Below are 21,014 nucleotides of genomic sequence, written 5' to 3' on the forward strand. Positions count from 1 at the left end.
TTTTTTTTTTTTTTTTAACCTTGCTTTTAGTGATTTATCCACAGATGTAATTGTATCTTGATAGCATTCTGCTGGAAGACTCACTGGCATTGCTACAGGTTCAGGATTGGTGCCTTAATTTATACAAATTATTGTGAATACTGGGAAATGCAAAATGTTGATATATATAAAATATGGTTTCTTATATTTCAGAGGTAACACATGTCAGTTTTTGTGTATGAGCAAAACACACTGATGCAACTTTGGGTTACCTTTTTTCCCAGAAATTAAACTACTCAATAGTGTTTTCACTCATTCTTGGCATAATGGTACTTGAAATGTTCTTGCTGAGCTAATTAACTTGGAGACCACAGTCATAAAAATAACTGTAATTGCATTAGCACTTCGTATTATCTTACTTTATCAGGAAAAGATCCTCAAAGACAGTGAGATTGTCAGTCATTCAAGAGAGTATGCAAATTAGTCATCACTTAAGTGCTTCACTTCACCAACCACCCAGTGGTCACTTGGAGAAAGAACCACATATTCCTAATTTTCCTGAAATGCTGTTTATCAGTATGTCTTGAAAAGCCTCATAGAGTAGCTCAGTGTCATTATTCCCATTGTGCAGATTGGAAAATTATGCAAAGGTGATAAAATGCGTTTCTTCTGCACCAGCAGCCCTGGAAGCCACAGCACTTACCTGGAAAATAAGTTCAGTGTGTCGGCAGTTTAATTGTGCATCTCTGTGATTATACGTTTGCTTTTGTCTATAAAATTAATGCATTACTTTCTTTCATTCAGTTGGGACTCAAAACAGACAGCAGCCTCCTGTTCCTCTGATTTGTGCACAAAAGGCAACAATATCAAGAAAGAGAAATAAAAAGAGAAAACTGCCCCTGAAAACTTTTGAACCAGTTGCAATGAATAAGAAACCCAGCGCTGCAGAGAATGAAAAGAAGCTTTCAGCAAACTCAGAGCGACTGAGTCTGCAAGCGATTGAACCCCCCCCAAAACCCGAAACCCCCGTTTCAGGATTTGGAATTATCCTTGAATCGGCTTCATCAGATGTAAGTTCAAGTTTTAATGCGCAGGATCACGGGATTTTAAAGCACTGACTCATTCAGGAGAATCGGTACTCAAGTCCCATTGATGTGTCTTCCCACTTTTTGTTAGAATAAACAAGCAAAGCCTGGGTAGGGGTGAATGGAGATGTTAGGGTTCGATGAGGGGACTGCTGATTACAAAGTTTGGGGTTTTTTTTCCAATTTTCATGAGCGTGTAGTTCATCCTTGAGTTCAAGGCCCTGGTTCTTTGCGCTTGTAGTGGGAACTTGCTCTTCATCTCTCCCACTGCCAAGAGCCACCATGAGGTGAGGGGCCACGAAAAGAGCTGGGTCTATAAACCATTCACAGGCAGTCATTGCTGTTGAACCCACATAGTAACACGTGTGTATTCGATCTTTGCTGAATCCGATCGTTCAGTCTCCATCACTGTGGTTGCTGGATGAGGGCCCTGACACTGTTGATGATGTCAGCGTGACTAAAGGGGCCAAAATTTGCCTCTCCAAGAATGTCTGCTTTTCCCATATAAAGTTGCAGTAGGCATATTTTCTTGATTCGTGTACAGAGTGATAGGAATTTCAGGTATCTGGTGGCTGATTGGTTTTGTTTAATGACTAAATTGATGTCATCCGAACCAGTTCATCGACGAGTAAACTGGTCGTTAATTTCTCTAATATATTTTTAATTTTGAGCAGACGCTTTCCAATTTCCTAAGTACTATGAACTAGAAAAACATAATTAAATTCAGTATTAATAAGCATAAATGAAAACAATGTAGCAGATAATGTTCTACCTTTCTGGAAGAGGGAACTAATAACAAAAAAGAGCTGTCATAATAATTCACTTACAGAGATGCAAGCCACACCACTAATTAGGTTGCAGTCTCATGCCACAGAGTCAGTGTAGTGATACAGGGTAACTAGATGCTTTTTCAGAGCTTTTCCTTTTGTAGTACTGAGCTTAATAATGTTTGAGGGAAAGGTTTGGGGAGGGGCTGGCGATTTATCTCCAGTATGCAATTTGTGCTTATAATTTTTCTTTGCTTGTGGCACTCTTGTCAGCTTGAAGCACGGTTTTGAAAACAGTTTTGTACTTGCGATGGAATTTAATTTGGCTTTATGAATGTGTTCCATCGCTGGACACGATTCTTTGTAGTTGCCAATTTGACCTAAGGAAAGAGAGAAGAGAAAACGTGGCTCGTAAATCAGGTCCTCATCTGCCCACCCATGCTTGGGCCCCTGCTTGCCACAGTAGCTGCTCGACTAAATTTGCAGAGCCAGAACTCTGAGACAAACAAATTGATTTTGCTTTGTCTTTGGAAAGAAAACATTTGAGTTCTGAAAACAGGTATATTTAATGGGAAAATAAAATGGGACCTTAAACATTTTGAGAAGGCTAAAGAAAGTCACTTCTGTCAGAATGAATGGCAACATTATCTTTTTCTATTTATTCATAAGCATCTCTGGTGTGCTCACCACCAGTGTGTCTGAACGCCTGAAAAAACTGAAAGACATTTTACACAGCACCGTAAATGAATGTTCCCTTGAGGATGTTCCACGGGTTGTCTGTAGTGTGTGCTGTGTCATGCACCACCACCACTGCTGCCACTGCTGCTTTGCCAACGCTTATTGAACTTCAAGAAAAATCCAGGTTTAATGGGTATAAAATTGGGGCTGCCAAAATGAGTGCAATTAGTTCAGACCCGCTGTGATGAAATACTGCTGCTTACAGAGATGGAAAAAGTCTTTGTGAGACCAACCCTTAATCTGGCCCATGGATCAGAGAACCTGCTTTTTAAATGTAATGATCAGTTACTCTTAGTTAAACTTTCTTGTGTTTGTTTTGCAGTTATAGTATGTCCTAATAATTTTTAATCTATGTATTACAAGCTACTAAAAAGTCTAGGATTAAATCTAATTCACTGCCTGTTAATTTTAGCACAGCAGAAGCCTTTGGCATTCAGGTCTTATTTGTTTTATTGTACACAAATAGTTTACCCACCAGTTCCTTATGCATGATCATTATCTACTGACAAGTGCTTTTTCCTTGAGAAATCACATTCAAAGTGATCATAAAGTTCAATTAGTCACTGATTGTCTTTGATTGAAGAATGGTTTACTACTAAAGGAAAGCAAGAATAAATCATCTTTCTGCCTTCAAGTTATTTCACTGATGAAACAAATTGATTCCTGTATTAAGAATAAAATAACCAAAACTAAAATACTGCTGTCTCTTCCATGCTGGTGCAGTGGTAAGGTTTGAAATGTATTTTATGACTGTATTACAGGGTGGTTGGTAACCTGTCAAAGCCTAATGCAGGTGTTCTAAAGTGAACTTGGGGAAGACAGAAACCTCCCACAGAGCAAAAAGCAAAAGGGCAAAAGAAACCACAGGGCAAAAGCTTGCTTGATCTTGATTTTTCAGTATGAATACAGGCCATGAAAGTGGGGCCTCGCAATCCTTCTGGCTTTTTGGGATTTAAGCAGGAGGTGTCAGAAAAGGTACCACAGGAGTAACTGGCCTTTGGTGGTTGCATCAGCGGTGTGGCCAGCAGGACAAGGCAGTGACTGTCCCCCTGTGCTGGGCACTGGTGAGGCCACACAGTCCTGGCGTCAGTCTTGGCCCCTCACTACAAGAAAAACGTTGAAGGGCGGTAGCATGTCCAGAGAAGGGCAGTGGAGCTGGGGGAGGGTCTGGAGCACAGTTCTGATGAGGAGCAGCTGAGAGAGCTGGGGGGGCTCAGCCTGGAGGAGGTTCAGGGATGACCTTCTTGATCTCTACAACTCCCTGACAGGAGGTTGTAGCCAGGTGGGAGTCGGTCTCTTCTCTCGGTTAACAAGCAACAAGACAAGAGAAGGCCTCAGATTGCACCAGGGAAGGTTTAAGTCGGATATTAGGAAACATTTCTTCCCTGAAAGGGTTGTCAAGCCCTGGAACAGGCTGCCCAGGGAAGTGGAGGAGTCACTATCCCTGGAGGTATTTACTAGATGTGTAGATGTGGCACTTGGGGACATGGTTTAGTGGTGGGCTTGGCAGTGCTGGATTAAACATTGGACTTGATAATCTTATGGATCTTTCCCAACCTAAACAATTCTGTGATTAGTGAAGATGATTTGTCTACCCTGGGTGTCTTTGATCCAGGTCATCTTAGATGTCTCCCACAGGACCCAAGTAACAGAACAGGATACCTTCATCACCATGACAACTACATTCTGGGTTTTGATGAACATGAAGTAGGTTTTTTCCCAAGCTGTAAACTTGGCCCACATTTATTTACTCTTGAAAATCTTTTCTGTCACCAGAAAGTTTAGAAGTAACATATTAAAAACCCACCTACATCAGAGTATTGTCAGATGTCAAATAGAGTAACTCTGTTTTGCTGGATCCAGTATTTTGAAAGTTCTCAAGGTAAAAAACAACTTTTCATCCAGAACAAGCTGAGAAACTACATGCTTTTAAGATTTATGTTGTTGTTGTTGTTGTTGTTGTTGTTGCTATCTGCATGTTTTAAGAGTCTTCATCCTGACTTCACAAAGCATTGTAATCTTCATGGCTCAGCACACGTCCATGTCTCATGATGGTACATGCTTTGAAAGTATCCTGCTTGCTATAGCTCTCTTGATAACTGATTTTTAAAAATCCATGGGAAAAGAGTTACACAGCCAAATTGTTCTGAGATTGGCAGCCCTTTCTTCTGTCTAGACTCAAGATGTTTGCAGGTGATTTGATGGGAGATGGCACTTGCTCTTGCTCTGTAAACGTCTTTGAAAATGCGCCATCATTGGTGGATATATTTTCTCATGTGGGAGAAAAAAACCAAGTTCTTAGGAGCAAGGCTGAAATGTTGGCTTATTTTCATCATGACCACGGATTTTTTTCCCTCCTTGCCAGCTTCCAAATAGTACTTTAAAAATTTTAGTTTATTCATGAAATGTCTTCATTCCAGAAATATAATTATTCCATGTAGAAGTCTTACATAAGCATTATGAAGAAAATTCTGCAAACACTGTTCATGTAATTTCTGATATGTACAGACAAGGGCAGCAAAAAGGCTCTTGATAAGGGGACTTCTCAAAGGCCTTGTCTGCTTTGACCCAGAATGTGCTTGAGAGAAGACTCCTGTGAAATAAGCATGGTTGTCTTTCCTCTTCTTCCCCTCTGCCTCACTTTATAACAGTCCTGTAAATCCCTGAGATTTACTGTTGAGGGTTTCTGTGCTGAAATAAGCTGTATGTCTAACACCATCCTCTTCTAAGGATGCATTTTGGGAATATGAAAAGGAGGGAGAAATGGATGCTCAGCAAGGGTGGGCTCCAAGGGCAACCTCAAACTCGTCATCCACCTCTACTCCTGTGGGCTATATCTGCGCTGCAAGCCCTCCTGGGAAACCACGTGGAACGGGCCAGTATCCCTGCACTTGTGCTTCCTGGAAGTGCCTGGCTGCCCCACAGCACTTGGCAGTGAAACAAGTCCATTAAATGGTTAGATAAATGTCTAAAATGCATCGCTTAGGAGCATTGCCCTGGGATGGTCCTCTGGGTTGCCATTATTACCCAGTATTGAAAGATGTCTCTTGTCTTTTTGTTAGCTGCACACCTAGAAATAATGTCAGTAATTGTTAACTATTACAGAGGCCAGACAGATTATTTGATTTGCCTTTTAAGGTGCTTATTCACTGGTGGGGTTTGATTTCAGTGAGTTAGGCTGCTGTGGTCCTGAATAGCTGGGAAAAGATTCATGTTTGGATCACATCATTGTAAAGTCTCACCAGATGCATGATTGAAATAAAACAATGTCTTTGAATGCTCGTTTAATTAAAACATTTGTATTCTTTTGGTAGCCAGAAGTGCAACTTGCAGAAGGCTTTGATGTCTTCATGCCAAAATCTCAGCTGGACTCTATACTATCAAACTACACTCGCTCAGGAAGTCTGCTCTTTAGGAAGCTGGTCTGTGCATTTTTTGATGACAAGACTTTGGCTAACTCTTTACCAAATGGCAAAAGGAAAAGAGGGCTCAATGACAACCGGAAAGGACTAGACCAAAATATTGTGGGTGCAATAAAAGGTATGTTTTCTGCTTTCTTTCATATGTGTAATTAGAACATATTCTCAGCTAAGAAGAGTGTAAGGGGATTAGAATTTCTGACGTGTGTTAGGTCTATTAAAATATGCAGTCTTATTTTTATTCCCTTTCATTCACTTGTTAAAAATAGCTTCTACGGGGACAGCTTGTGTTAATTTTAAGCCAATGATCCTGGTTTCTGAAGTCAGGCTCTAAGGTTAGAAACTCAGTGTTCACATAAGATAATTACTTTTTTCCCCCGTATATCAGAGATGCAAAGAAATCTTGAAAACATAATGACAGCGTAACTGATACCCTTCAATCAAAATTCTGAGTCTTGCACTGCATCTGACTGTGTCTGTTCTGTAAATTGTTAGCAGTAGGTGGCTGGATTGGGGAGAGATGGAGGAAGGTAATGCTGGGGCTGAGATGAATTTTATGCTCTTAAGAACTGGTGATCGTTCTCCTCAGGGAGCAAATTTCTTGGTCGGTGTGAGCATCCTGTGCTGGGTGTTTTTTCTTAGTGACCGCTGCTTTAAAGCTTCCAAATAACACATGTACCTTCAAACTCTGTGATCACAGTGTACAAAGAGCTAGTATTAGGCCAGAGGTTCTGAACTGCATTCTATTTATTTTGAAATCTGATATTGTAGGGAAGATACCCGAGTTACCAAGAAAACAGTCTGTGTTGCAAAGTGAAGCTTATTTTAGAGGCTGTGACTCATCCTCAGGTACAGATTGCTTACTTAGGAGACACAGGGCAATGAGAACAGTCTCTGGTTTGTGTGTTGGCAGCAAAAGGAGGCAGGAGAACCTTTTGCAACCGCCTCTCTGCCAACTTTTGGACCCCTCTCCCCATGAAAGAAAGACACTGACATACTGGCTTGAGTCCAGTGGAGGGCCACCAAGACTTACAGTACTAAAGCAGGGAAGTGGTGAAGTGTCACAGGTGGAGAGAACTGGAGAGAAGGTGATTCAGGAGAAACCTTATTGCTCTCCACAACTGCCTAGTGGGATGGTGTAGAGAAGATGGAGTCAGACTCTTCTCAGAGGCACAAGAAGCACTCGACACGTGGAAAATTGCAACGTGAAGGCTGGACATGAAGGCCTTCAGAGGACCTTTCCAAGCTGTTCGATTCTGCAACAAAGTATATGTTGGGCCCATGTCTTAGCCTTATGCATTTTACAGAGTAGCTGGCAGACTTTCTTACAGTTACGCTTGTAATCAGGTTTAAGTCACAGACATTGTTTTGTACCTTCCTTTCTTGAGCTCAATAATCTGCAAAAATCGGAGTCTGATTTCACTCTATCTCATTCTTCATTAAAAGCTTTAATAAATAAGTTAAATGGAAGAAGAAGTATTCCAAATTACTATTTTTTTTTTAAATAACACTCTAGTTTGAACAGCACTCAATAAAAGAAATGTTTTACAGTCATTGCAGGAGCACTATTAAAGTAGCAGCCATCACCCCCTGCAGAGAGCAATGTTTCTGAGTAGCTAAGCCCACATTACTGGAGCAAATTCTGAGGCTTGGCTTAACCCTCTTGGCTGGAGTTTGGGAGAAGAAAGAGAGGAGTTGTAGTTCCAGGAGACGAATTTCATTTGTAATGGTACTATGAGGAACCACTGTAATAACAGTGTTCTTTATTGGCATTTACAGTATTGCCCAAACGCTGCTGCCTGATTCCTGATAGGGAAGCCCATCCCTAAAAGCTGTGATGGAATAAGATGCCAAGAGCTGACGTCCTGTGGATCTTTACTGAGTCTGGCTCCAATAGCACCCTTCTTCCCTTCGTGGAGCTGGGCTGTCACACACTGTGGTTTCATTTATTCCAAGAAATAACTGAGCCAGTATGAAATCTCTGCAGGAACAACATCATGTTGTTTGCATTATTATCATTAGCACATTCCTCTACCACGTGCCCAGATACCCTTCAGTGGCACTTCTGGTCCTTTTCCATGACAGAGATACAAAAGCCTACATTCATGACAAAAAAGTGCAGGGAATTTAAAGGAAGGACTGTTTGCTTGAAAATTACTCTTCCTGTCTGAAAACATTTTCACTGCCATCCTTACAAGTAATTTAATGCTTCTGCAACAGGATGATTAGCCAGGGAGCAATTCTCTCTTTTGACTTTGGGTATTCAGTGGCACTTGTTGAATCAGTTGCAGTGTTTCTCCTGGGCAATCAGCTTCCCTTGTGTGCTGCACCAGTCTTTCACTCAGAACTGAGGGGGGAAAAAAAAGAGATGAAAAAATAAAAATAATCAGAAGCAGTTATTTTTCCTTTATGTTGTTGACTAGGAATTCAGCCAGTGAAATCCTTCCCTGCAGAAATCAATGAGCTGTGTTCAGATATATAAGTGTGATGTATCCCTCAGGAATCCATAGTGGAACCAATGCTATCCAATATTTTCATCAGTAACAGACAGTGGTTTCTGGGGCACCCTCAGCAAGTTTGCAATGACACCAGGCTGAGTGGTGCAGTTGATTTCCCAGAGGGAAGGGATGCCATCCAGAGGGACCTTGGCAGGTGTGTGGAATTGGTCCATATGAACCATGTTTAACAAGGCCAAGTGCAAGGCCTGCACCTGAGTCAGGGCAATGCCCAGTGTCAGAACAGACTGAGGGATGAAGGGATTGAAAACAGCCCTGCAGAGAAGGACTTGGAGGTACTGATGGACAAAAAATTAGATAGGAGCCAGCAATGTGCACTCACAGCTCAGAAAGCCAACCGCATCCTGTGCTGCATCACCAGCAGCGTGGGCAGCAGGTCAAGGGAGGTGATTCTGTCCCTCTGCTCCACTCTGGTGAGACTCCACTTGCAGTGCTGCATCGAGCTCTGGGGTCCTCAGCACAGGAAAGGCATGGACCTGTTGGAAGGAGTTCAGAGGAGGGTCACAACAGACGATCAGAGGCCTGGAGCACCTCTTCTGTGAAGGCAGGATGAGAGAGCTAAGGTTGTTCAGCCTGGAGAAGAGAAGGCTCTGGGGAGACCTTATTGTGACCTTTTAATATAAAAAGGGGTCTTGTAAGAAAGGTGAGGATGGATATTTTACCAAAGCCTGTAGTGACAGGACAAGGGAGCAATAGAATCATAGAACTGAAAGACAGTAGGCTTAGATTGGACATGAGGAAGACTTTTTTGGGGTTTGGGTTTTTTTTGTGATGAGGATGGTGAGGCACTGGCAGAGTTTACCCAGAGAGGCTGTGGCTGCCCCTTACCTTGAAGTGTTCAGTGTCAGCTTGGCTAGGGCTTTGAGCAACTTGATGAAGTGCAGGATGTCCCTGCCCATGGCAGGGGGATTGGACTAGACGATCTTCAAAGTGCCCTTTCAACTCAAACCGGTCTCTGTTTCTATGACAGAGCGATTGTTAACACTGTTCAGCTCAGATGGACTAGAAAGGGCAGGTCACACTTCTCCTGCCTCCTTGCTATTCAGTTGTGTCCACATTGGTCTTCCCCTTAACCACACATTGAGCAATCAAGGCTCTTTTGCCTTTCATTCAAGAAAAGAACAAACAAGTTAGTGAAGAGAAGGAGGTTAACATCCTGGCTCTCCAAGATTGCCAGACTCTGGCTCACTGTACAGGAAACAGGGGGGCAGGAGTCGTAATTCCCACGGGGGGCACCTGTGGCAGATTGTCCCCAGGCCCTGGTCACGAGCAGGAACTGCAGCTGCAGTCATAAGTCATTGATCAGGTTCCTGTTGTGTCAGGTACCGTGTGGATTCAGAAGGGAAGGGTTATTTCTGCCTTCAGAAAGACGGTGATTGTTGCAAGTCAGGCACTGTGAATGTGTGGGGATGTACTGACTTCTCTAGGCAGCCCTCAGAGTTGGTCTGACATCCTTGCAGATCAGACCGCAGAGGAAAGCATTGCTAAGGCCTGTCATGCCATGGTTTTGTGAAGTTGTTAACGTGGAAGGAGGTTGCAAGGGGGGGTATTGCTCTTGGTTCCTTTACACTTAGCAGCTGGCACTGCTTCAGAAGTGTGTGTATAAAAATACTGAAATTGTCTCTTTCTTGCTGCATGTTTCCTTATCCCATTTATGTGACATTTATTCTCAAGGATTACAAATTCCTTGAGCTGGGACCAGTTTTCTCTCTTTGTTTGCCAGTCATAATTGGACACTGGGCTCTGAGACCTCTGACCAAGACTGTGGTATCAATACTAACAGCAATAACATTTTTTCTATTTCTGCTCCTGTTTATTTTTTTGCACACCTCTCAGTTGCATGATGAAAATCAATTGCATTGGTTTCACTCCTTTTATAATGTTGTATTTTTGGTATAACATTGTTAGGTTTGCTGTAAATATGGATTTAAAGATAATGTTGACCTTCTCTGTACCGCTTTTACAAAATACAAAATTGGACCTGTAGGATATTTCTTTTTTCTCAGTAATGGTGCTTTTTTTTTTTTTTTTTTAAGTAGGTTTATAAAAATTCTGTTCTGTCTGGCTTTGCAGTATAAGATCTGTGATTTCCACAGTGGTAGGACTTCAGTCCTTCATCACTTTGCCTGCAGCCTTAGGAACCTGACCAAGAGGTCACCAAATGAGCAGATCTTCAGGTCTCTACCTGTACCATATGGAAGGCAGCATTTACAAGTGCCTGCCACACTTGAGACTGAATTCAAAGTTCACTGTTATTTTTCTGTGATCATTTTGTGTGAAATTCTACACATCAGGTGTAGAACGTTTCTCTGGGACAGGCTTTTATATGTAGTAACTATGGCACTACTGTGATGTTTATGCACCCAAATGACTTCTGAATTATGAACTTGTGAAACGCTGAGTTAGGCTTTATTCCCACAGTCCTGGATTTGGCCATTAAAATTCTTTTTCATTAGTGAATAACTTGATATATATTGATTACAGTCCTCTTCTCCAGTCTCCTTTTCTCCTTTCTGCTGGCACGTTTCAAAAAGGTGGTATCTTTTTATTTCAGTCTTTACAGAAAAATACTGCACTGCTAACCATGTGGATAAACTTCCTGGTCCTAGGGACTGGGTCCAGATTCTTCAGGATCAAATTAAACTGGCAAGAAGACGATTAAAAAGAGGCTCAGGTATGTATAAAGACATGGGGAACAACATGTAAGATTAAAAGCTTAGAGCCTGTGTATCCACGGAAGTGTTTTTCCTGTTGGCTGTAGTGTTGTACTTGTTCACTTTATGAAAATTAGACCTCTAACACTTCATCAGGTTTCCGTGTACAGTGTTTCCTTGGTTTTGGAATGGTAGTAAGTTTAGGAGCTGTCTTTGCAGACAAGTTAACTTGGCGTCTTTTTCTAACTCCTTTCCATTAACACCCAAACCCTTCTTCTCACAAGTATGACTCCTAAACTAGCTGATCCATCCAGGGTGGAAGTTTTATAATTCCATGTTATTTGGTTTGACAAGCCACTCACTGCAATGTTAAGACATAACCCAACTGACCTTTTCTCTAAACTATGTGTCTGGGAGGACAGATGAGTCTTCTCACATTCCTGGTGAAAGAATCAGCATCACTCTAGCAAAAAAAACACCCACCCACCCACCCAGGTTGTGCCAGCAAGGTTCTGCAATACGTGAGAGGCAGCTTGCCAGCAGTGAGTAACAGGTAATCTAGGCAGGCTTTTGCAGCAAAGCTGCTCCACTTGGGCTGGGATAGCCTGGATGCTTGGGGCTGGGACCAGCCTGCAGTGGAGCTCAGCACTGAGCTTTCAGCCCCAGCCACCAACAGCAACGTGCAGTCTCGAAATCCCCAGCAGAGCTCTGGGAGAGCAGTGTCACTGATTGAGAGACGTGTAATTACCTTACAAACCACAACTAGTCTCCTTCCTGTCTTCGTGCCTCCAATCCTACGAGGGGCTTTCTTCCCACAAGGCTTCACTTACTCTTCCTCATCCTGCTCTTTCCCTAAGACTCCGTCAGGGTTGTATTTCTTGCCTGTCTCTCCCTCGGCACATCTGACACTGTTTTCTGAGGCAGGTCACTTGTGCCAGCGTCATTAAACACGGTCCTTCACTGTTACTGTATTTAGCTGCCTGCCTTTTCCCCTCTTCCCTGCTGCCCATCACCACAATTAAGTGCCTGTTAGCCTCTGTGAGCTGATGGGGTGGAAAACCTGATGGCTCCGCAGGGGATGCTCACCCCCTGGTCCCTCGTGGTGAGCGAGACCACAGGAAATGTCGTCTCCAGCTCCCTGTCTCCCAGAGCCAGTATTTTCTGTCCAAAGCTGCATCTCTGAAGCACACACACTTAGGCTGGCATCTGAAATCATTCTCCACAACGTTATTAATGCCAGGAGGGAAAAGCATAAGACTGAAGAAAATGAGAAACACCCAGAGACAGAAATAACACAGGGGGAGGAAAAAAGTGCAGATTATTCGGTAGCATAAGCTTCCCTGGGTAGAGAAGCAAACCAGCACTGGCCTTAAAAAGGGTTTCTTGTGTGTGTTGGGGGAGGGAGGACAGGGGGATACAAGATAATCTTGTTAAAGGCAGTGTCAGATTACTGGTGTTGTACAACAGGATTGCTTTCTGCCCCTTCCAAGGCTGCCTGTCACCCCCCAGGACAGGAGGGTGGGAGTGGGATGTCAGGCTTCAATATGTGAAGGGTGCAGTGCAGGATGTGGGAAGCAAAGGGTCCTTGGGCTGTCTGCAGACGATCCCTCAGGAAAGAGGATTGACCTAATTTTGTTTTGATTTTTATTTTCTTTCATCCTTTTTTATTTGCTTTTCTTCGTGCCTCTGCAGGATGTTAATTAAAATGACAATGACATTCAGCTTTTGCCTTACAAATGGGGCCACCTCCATCTCTGGTCCTTGCTGGGGATGGGAGAATCTAAGCAGAGGATATTGTCTCTAAGCTAGCAAGACTGAAGGAAAATATGTGAAGCTGAGTATAGTGTGACAGGATCAGATAGGCTCCACTGTCTCTGCCTGCAGAGGGAAGGTAACTCGTTCGCTGTATGTGGATGAGTAGTGAGCAGCAATGTACCTAGCAGCCTCTCAGGTTTACTCGCTGAAAAAAACCTACACAGTCCCTGGATTGGTAGAAAAACTCTTTTTTGTGTGTTGTTTAGTTTACTGGCCAATCCTTGAAGCGCCACAGTTTCTCTCTGACTTGTAGCCACAGGCAGACATGCTCTTTTCAGTGTAGCAGGAGTGACTGAACACACTACTTGGCCCTCTGCACCCTTCCATCCCCTGCCACCTCCACTGGTGGCTTAAGCTAACCCAAGCTGACCTTACACTGAGGCAAAGGAGGTGTTTCCAAGACCTTTGTGACAGCAAAGCACTAGATCTGAGCAGAGAGGCAGGAGCAGACAGCTGGTTGCAGTAACATCCTCATCTTGTTGAAGTAAGATTTGTTGGTATTTTTATGTTACAACTGTGAGCTTCTGATTTTAGTAATCTAGTGCTGATGAGGTGGCAGATCCATCCAGTCCCATATCTTGTGTCCACAGATGGCTGTAAGCAGAAGCCTGGGGAGGTCTGTAGGGCTGGTTGAAACGTTTGCTAGCCTAATCTCTCAGCCCTCAGCAGCTTTATCCTGATGTAAAACTGCACAATTTAACTATTCATTGTGAAACCACACCAAAATTGTGTGTAACTTACAGAGACCAAAACAGGACGGGAGGGTAGCGTGGAGGGAGGTTTGACCTTGTGGGAGAGGTTGTTTGAGGGCTCCATGTTGCAAAACTTAGCTTTTAAGAATTTTAAAACTGTGGGAATTGCAGCCACTGGGGTGTGGGATTGATCACTCTTCTGGCTGAGCTGTTGAGCTCTTCCAGGCTGCTTGTGGCTGGTGGAGCAGGGGCTGAGCCTCCCTGAGTGAGTGTCCTCATGTCCACACTCACAGGTCATTCCCTTTCACTTTTGCCTCTGCTTGCTCACTGAAACATGTGCTGAGCCTGTAGGTACAGAATGAGGTGCCCAAAGAACAAATCTGAGCCAACATTACTCTAACTTCACCCAGGACTTTCTGAGACAGTGTGTCTCCCTGCTGCCTGATCACAGTTACTTGTCTACATCAGTCCCTGGTTTGTCATAACACACAGGCTTTATATGGAGAAAGCTTAAGATGGTCCATTTATTTTACAGAAGCCACAAGACAACTTTTTAGTCAGCACTATATTGAGCTAAATTTTAAGAGCAGACATATTTAAGAGAGGAGGGGCAGACTTTCCATCCTGCTTGCCTTCCCCTGAGCCATTCAGTACATCCTCTGATTACTTTTTCATTTCAAACCAGGCAGTAGGACACGGCATTCATGAGCAACCCTCTCCACTTTATCCTGTGAAACATTATTTCAGTCTGAAAACGTAAATCCTGCTCTAGCATTCAGTGATATTATAATTTCAGGGAATTCTAGCAAATGAATGGGGTGGATCTGCTTTTCGTACTCCTTTCTATAGGGTGTACTCCCATGAGTGTTTTCAAATCAAATGAAATCATGATCTCTGGATCATAGATGCTGCCCAGCTTCAACCTTATTTATCATGTTTGGCTCATCTAGAATTAGGGACTGAAAAAGCTCCCTACTTGGAAAGCTAATCAAAAAAAAACACTTAAAATTTCTGCTTTCTAGAAAATAGTTCCCCTGTGTAGATTTTGAAAGGTTATTATCCTAAGCCAAATAAAAATTCATTTAAGTTCTGACTCAGTGACAATATTTTTCATAGCTGGAAATACTCTTTCTTTTTTTAAATTTATTTATTTTGCTTTGGCTTTTTCTTAGTTCTTTTAGATTATTGCCTGAGATCTGAGACTTGGGTAGGGTTTTTTTTTATTTGTTAGATCTGAGAATAAAGCTGTCACTGCCATTAAATTTTTATTGGCCTTGTTCAGTCTTTTCAAAATTTCTGAAGTTGGCTGTCACAAAGGGGAGAAGAGACTGCGAGGTTAATGTTACAAACAGATGTTATAATTAAAATTAAAGAGTATGATAATATTCTTCAGCCTTGACTGCTGGTCCCACGTCATGCCAATAGCACAGCACGCTGTAGCTTCATAGTGCCAGGTCTGTCTTCTCCCAGGAGAGGAGCTGAACCGTTGTGGTGGATGGGATGGGATGCAGAATGGCCCTGGAAGGGAAGAAGTGAAAGGAAGAGGTAGGTGGGTAGGTTTCCTCTCTTAAAGCAGCGTGAATTACAATGCAAATTGCCTTTTAAGAGGGATCTTAAACCTGGTGAAATCAGAAGGAACTGACTGGCTGTTCCTGTCACCTCTGTGCCAGACAGAGCATTCCAGCCTTTTGATTACTAAACTCTCCATCCATTAATAAGCAACAGGTCAGGGGCCACACGTCTGCCACAGTAAGTTCTTCCTCCCTTTTTATGTTTTGAAGAGCCCAGGAGCCTTTATTCCATAGCAGCTGTCCATGGTGAGAGAGGAAAGCTGATACCGTGTGGGTAACATGTAACAACAATATGTAAATAATCCCATGGTGGGATTCTTGGGGCTGTCCTGTGCAGAGCCAGGAGTTGGACTTGGATGGTCCTTGTGGGCCCCTTCCAACTCAGGATATTCTGTGATTTTATTCTAATACTGCCGAAGTTACACAGGGTAGGAGCTGTTCGTGCAAAGTGATTGACTTGTGCATTACCTGGAAACTTTGGATTGCCCTACTCCTTCAAGGAAAGTATGGCAATGTCAGAAAATATGCTGAAATTTTTCTGACAGTATTAATTTAAATAAATTACGTGCCGTGGCGCTTCGTTCTTGAATCGTTGTTTAAAATTAACACCTTGTTGCAGTGTAAAATAGTGGGAAAGAAGGAGAAAAAAAGAGTTTACTTGTTTTTCTGGAAATATGCCTTTTCTCCCATGTCCTTGTTCAAACTGCTGCTTCCATTGTTTTGCATGAGGTTGGGTTTTTTTTTTCTTTCTCTGCTGATTCCCTGGTTTGTGCTTTTGACACAATATATACATGCTGCAAGAAATCAGCAATACACCCAGGGCCAAGGAAGGATGTAGGATGAAGCCCAACATGCGGTACAGTGTGTTTATGGCCAGTATTTTAGATAAAAACAGCGATATTAAAATGAGTAACTGCTATATTCAACTTCCCAGCCCTGGGCACACATGTGCATCTGTCCAAAGAGCAAAGCAGCAAGTGTACACTTAACAGGCAAACATGTACGTCAGAAGCTACCCAGTTTGGGTGCAACCTAAGGAAACAACTACCAGGGTGGTTGTGCAAGAACTACTGAACTCTGTCTAAGCAAAGGACAGACAAGAGGCTCTGAATTCCCACAGTAGGATCTACTCCTGCGTGCCTTGTCTTGCAAGCTGGCCCAAGACAAGTGAGATTTGGCTGACAGTCTGTGGGTGCGGTTGTCAAAGGCAAACCTTCTTTCCTGCTTGGAATGACATGTGAGAAGCTGGTGTTTTATATCCATGTTTGGAGGTCAAGGTGTTTGTCATTCCTTTGTGTCGTACTTCACCTGGAGCTGCAGTTACACATCCAGTTTGATAAAACAAATTCTGGCAGCTGCTGAGAAGAGTGAGTAGCTCCCTGGGCATCTACTGTGCTCCCACTCCCTTTCTGGCGCTGGCACAGGCATTCCTGTGGCCATGTTGTCAGTTTTTAACTGGATCTTGTCTTGGTGACTGTATAAACATTTGTGCTGGCACGAGGAACGAGACTGGAACAATTGGTGGAGAGCTGAACTTCATCTCAGTCTTGTGCTGGACTAAAATGGCCAGGTAACTTCTGGTTCTGCAGAGTCAGAGACTTGAGTCTTTATCTTCTGAAAGCAAGGTAGTTCCTCACTTGCATTTGTTTCTTTCTGTATTACTGCCTTCCTCTGAGTTCAGTGTTAGCCAGGTGTAAGAGCAGTCAGGCAGAAAGGTGACCACATCTAGAGCTGCCTCAAGTGTCACTGCAGAGACTTCCAGAAAAGCTGTCGCTTGAGTGGGCAGCCTTTGTTGGCACCAGCCCTGATATTCGTAGAGGGAAGGCTCTCCAGTCCATTGCCAGCACTCAGATCCTGCTTCCCCCATTTTCATAGCTTAGGTCCTTTCAACCCAAGGGGCCAGGTACAGCATTGTCTCTTGCATGCTGAGTTGCTGTGCCACAGAATCACCTGGGGCAGGTAGTTCTTCACAACATAGCTAGAAGTTTGGCCTCAGATTGACACTGTGGATTTTTTAAGGTGTGTATATCCTGCTGGCTGATTCTCAGCCGCTTGTGGCACCGTGCTGTCTCCTCCCTTGCACATCCAGTCCTTCCATCACTGAGAGTCTGGTCCAGATTCAAACCAGCCTAGGGAACCTCTTCCCATTTAATGAGCCCATCCCTTCCAAAATTAAGTGTTTTCACAGGGAGCTGTACTGAATTTGTTTCTACCCAGTGTGCCACCTTCTCACAAAAAGCAGAAAACAGTATTGACTCAAGGCACGGAGTCACTTGCAGGTCTGTGCTGTGAACTTGTCAGGACTCTGCACTTAAACCTCCTTCTGTGGGAGGAAAGCTACTTAGTACTAGAGTTCCTAGTTTGTTCATGTTTTCTTTAGTAATTAATTTTGCAGAACTGAGTAGAGACCATATAGCTAAAAAGTAAACTGACATTCAGGCACATGGGAGAGACAGCAGCCTCTTGGTCCAGGGATGGATTGCCAGTGGTTCATGGATTACATTAGGAAACTGGTTTGGATTAGGATCTGGATTAGTTCTTACAATGTCGTCATAAAGGCAGCAATTCAACGTCCTCATGTGCAGAACCACAATGGTAAAGATGACCAGGACACTTACCTTAGTTTCAAGTGGGAGCTGAACTGAGCTGCTCAGGGCATCTGCAGCCTTGGTCAGATTTGATCCCTATGGATATTGTGCAGTGAATGGATGTGAATAGATGTTTATCCACCCACTGACCATGTACAGTGTAATTGATAAATTTAAACTAAAAGAGGATTGATGTAGATTATACGTGAGAAAGAAGATTTTACAGTGAGGGTGGTAAGACACTGGGTCAGGTTGCCCAGAGAGGTGGTAGATGCCCCATGCCTGGAAACATTAGAGTTCAGGTTGGACAGGGCTCTGAGCAACCTGATCTAGTTCAAGCTGCCCCTGCTCATTGCAGAGGGGCTAGACTGGGAGACCTTTAAGGTCTCTTCCAACCCAGACCATTCTATGATTCAGTGATAATGGGCTTGTCCTTTGTGACCACACCTAGTTTGCTGAAGATCTCATTGTGCTATAAAAGCCTTAAATATCATGCTGCAGTGCAAAAGACAAAGGTAATAGGGCTTTGGATAGGGCTTGTGTAGGTTAGGCACCGATTTCCTGTTACACACCTATGACTTACTCAGGGTTCATGTGCACCATCCCAGTACTACAACCTGACAAGTCCCTGCACATCTGCTGAGTGCAATGAGCTATCTTTATGCATACCCTTGGCCTCTGGCAAACGGGAGATGAACAAATTAGGCTTTCAGCCTTCCTTCACCGTGGGCCAAATTAAGTCAAATGGTCTTGCATAAGCTGTGGGTTGAAAGCACGTGTGTGTACATACACAGTAATTGCCTGCATGGTTATGTGCCTTTTTTAATTACCCTGGGCACCCCCCTGTATCTTTGAGGACATTTTGCCCTCATAAATCTGGCCCCTGCAAAATGAGCCTGCCTGTGGCCACAGGAAGTCTGGGTGCAGAAAGGGGGGTGTTCACCCTTTTTTGGGTGCAGAAATGGGGGTGTCCACCCTTTCCCTGCAGGCATGGGGTGATGGCAGCTGTGGAAGGGTGGAGTTCCAGCCTGGCAGGCTCTTCCTCCAAGGACCACTGAGGGTTTTCCTTGTGACTTTATCAAACGATCGCAACTCCTTTTATCATAGGGATATCCTGAAAACCTTGAAAAGAGCAAGTTTTGCTCTATCCCATTGCTGGCACAACTGCTTTGTAATACCCAACTCCCTCTTCTGAGTTTGCATTTTTATTATATGACCTTTTCCTCCAAGCGGTGAGTTTTTAACTGAGCCCTTGCAAATTGCAGCTGAGGAAAGTAGATAGAAAATGCAAAATCGCTCTACAGTCTGTAGCTTTTTAATCGCATTCCCCTATTCAGTGAAAGTAATGAGATTTCTTGTTTATATTTGTAATCAGCAGAGGCAACTGACTGTGATGAGAAGCCGGACATTTCTCTACTACAAACAGGTAAAATGCATTAAAATTTTTATCAGCCTCCAGTATGTGTGTTTGTTTATTTATGGCACAGAAGCAGTTTTCAGTAATCCTGGTGTGCCGTGTACAGCTGGGTAATTGCACCCAGGACTCTGCTCTCTAAAGTTTTGAGTGGCCTGTATTAAAAAACAAATGCATCGGAATCTTGAAATTTCACCCTCAATTTCATATTCATAAAACCCCAAGGTGCATGGGAGCAGCTAAGCTAATAAGGCCAGTAAGTTACCCTTCTTATGCCAGATAGGGACTTGTGCTCATCCCTGATATTTCTGGGAGTACTTTTTATTCCTTAACAGAGTTATCAGTAGGGACAAACACAATAATTTGTAATGTGTTCAGCATCTGTTCAGTTGTCCAAGGTATTAACAATAATATCTTGGACTCACAGAAGGATTGCAGAGATATTTATATGCTAGTTAAGTGTTGGTTTACTTATTCTTGGAAGTGCAGCCACCCTGCCTTAAAAGCCTGACAGTTGCTAAACAGCAGCTTGGCTTTGCAGCTGTGTGGACCGGGAAATAACATATTTGTACACTGTTGCATTTGGTGTTGAAATCAAGACAGGCCAAGACTGACATTTGAAGCACCGTCTCATTAAGAGTCAGTCCCTCAATAGGTGCCCTGATGGCAGGAGCTGAGCTGCCACCCTCTGAGAATCCAGTGGGGCCGGAGTCTGGGGAGATGGTCATTTCCCTGCAGTGTCACCGAGATGCTGCCCCTTTCCCCAAAGCCAAATTAAAAGGAGGGAGGCTCTTGAGCAGACAAATAGAGTCATGGATTATACTGCAGTTTTATGTTATTTCTAGGGTGCAACAATGAAGGGTGGTTGGAGATACACGATTCCATTGCTGTGAGGAGCAGGACAGGTCTGATAACTGGGGTTGCTGAGCGCATGGCACGGTACCTGACAGCTGTGGGGAGGACGGGAGACCACGAGTAACCATCGCAGCATCTGTCTCTTGTGCGAGGGCTCCCTAATCCCTAATTGCCCTAGGGCTGGAGAAGGAGCTCTTGCACACTGCGCTGTGTGCAGGAGCGGCAGCTGCCAGCCGTGGAGCGCTGTCGGAGCACGTGCAGTTACTAAGGAATAGGACCAGCGGAGCAGTTGGGAGGACAAGCAGCTTTAGTCTGGTTCTGGCATGGCCCCAGCGGGGGCTGGGAGCACGCGCTGCCTGGGAGCTGCCGCGCTGCTTTCCTGGCCAGCCGCTGAATAACATTTCAGGGTGCGCTCCTGATAATGGATGCAGGAAGCTCTGGCTTGAAAGGTCTCTTCCAAGTGACATCCTGTTCGTTTCTTTCATCAGGGAGGGAAGCAATTCCGCTGCGAGAGGACCCTCATAAAGGTTGTTAATGCGACGCAGTGTTATCTTTTCATCGCTCTGGTAATCGCATTAAGGAGCAGAATTAGCGGTTTGCTGCGCGTTTCTTTGAGCGCAGCTTCTGTACTTACTACTTGTGTCGCACATCAGGGATGGAAATGAGGGTGCTGAGGGGGTTGTGGTAGGGAAGACGACTCCCTTTCCTCTCCACAGCGGATCACCATTGTGATCTGCTTGCTTGTGCTCCTTAGAGCATCCGTGCATGCAGTTTCTGAGCTGAAACACTTGTTTGTGATGCGTTCTACTCCACAGTACCCCTGGAAGAATGCCTAAATAAATAAACCACAGTGCAGTTTGCACTGGGGGGAAGTGATGCTCACAGGCTGTAAGCCAAGTGTTTGACTCACACCCGTTATTA

General features: G+C 43.8%; 1 protein-coding gene across 6 annotated transcripts in view; it reads left to right on the plus strand.

Annotated features, from left to right (window-relative positions):
• The window catches only part of BEND7 (BEN domain containing 7), a 48,462-nt gene that overhangs the window by 22,721 nt on the left and 4,727 nt on the right, over window positions 1–21,014 (plus strand). For 2 of the 6 annotated variants that reach the window (XM_027901449.1, XM_027901452.1), the window contains 5 exons: window positions 784–1,049; window positions 5,884–6,109; window positions 11,059–11,178; window positions 19,200–19,250; window positions 20,582–20,620. In XM_027901449.1, coding sequence (XP_027757250.1) covers window positions 784–1,049; window positions 5,884–6,109; window positions 11,059–11,178; window positions 19,200–19,250; window positions 20,582–20,620 — 702 coding nt within the window. Of the gene's footprint in view, window positions 1–783; window positions 1,050–5,883; window positions 6,110–11,058; window positions 11,179–19,199; window positions 19,251–20,581; window positions 20,660–21,014 lie in introns of all 6 variants that reach the window. The other 4 variants (XM_027901454.1, XM_027901450.1, XM_027901451.1 and 1 more) reach the window with 3 other exon arrangements.

The sequence above is a fragment of the Empidonax traillii genome, unplaced genomic scaffold (assembly GCF_003031625.1).
Source record: "Empidonax traillii isolate 1590-97213 ecotype Southwest subspecies unplaced genomic scaffold, ASM303162v1 scaffold785:size696563, whole genome shotgun sequence".
In the NCBI taxonomy this organism is placed as follows: domain Eukaryota; kingdom Metazoa; phylum Chordata; class Aves; order Passeriformes; family Tyrannidae; genus Empidonax; species Empidonax traillii.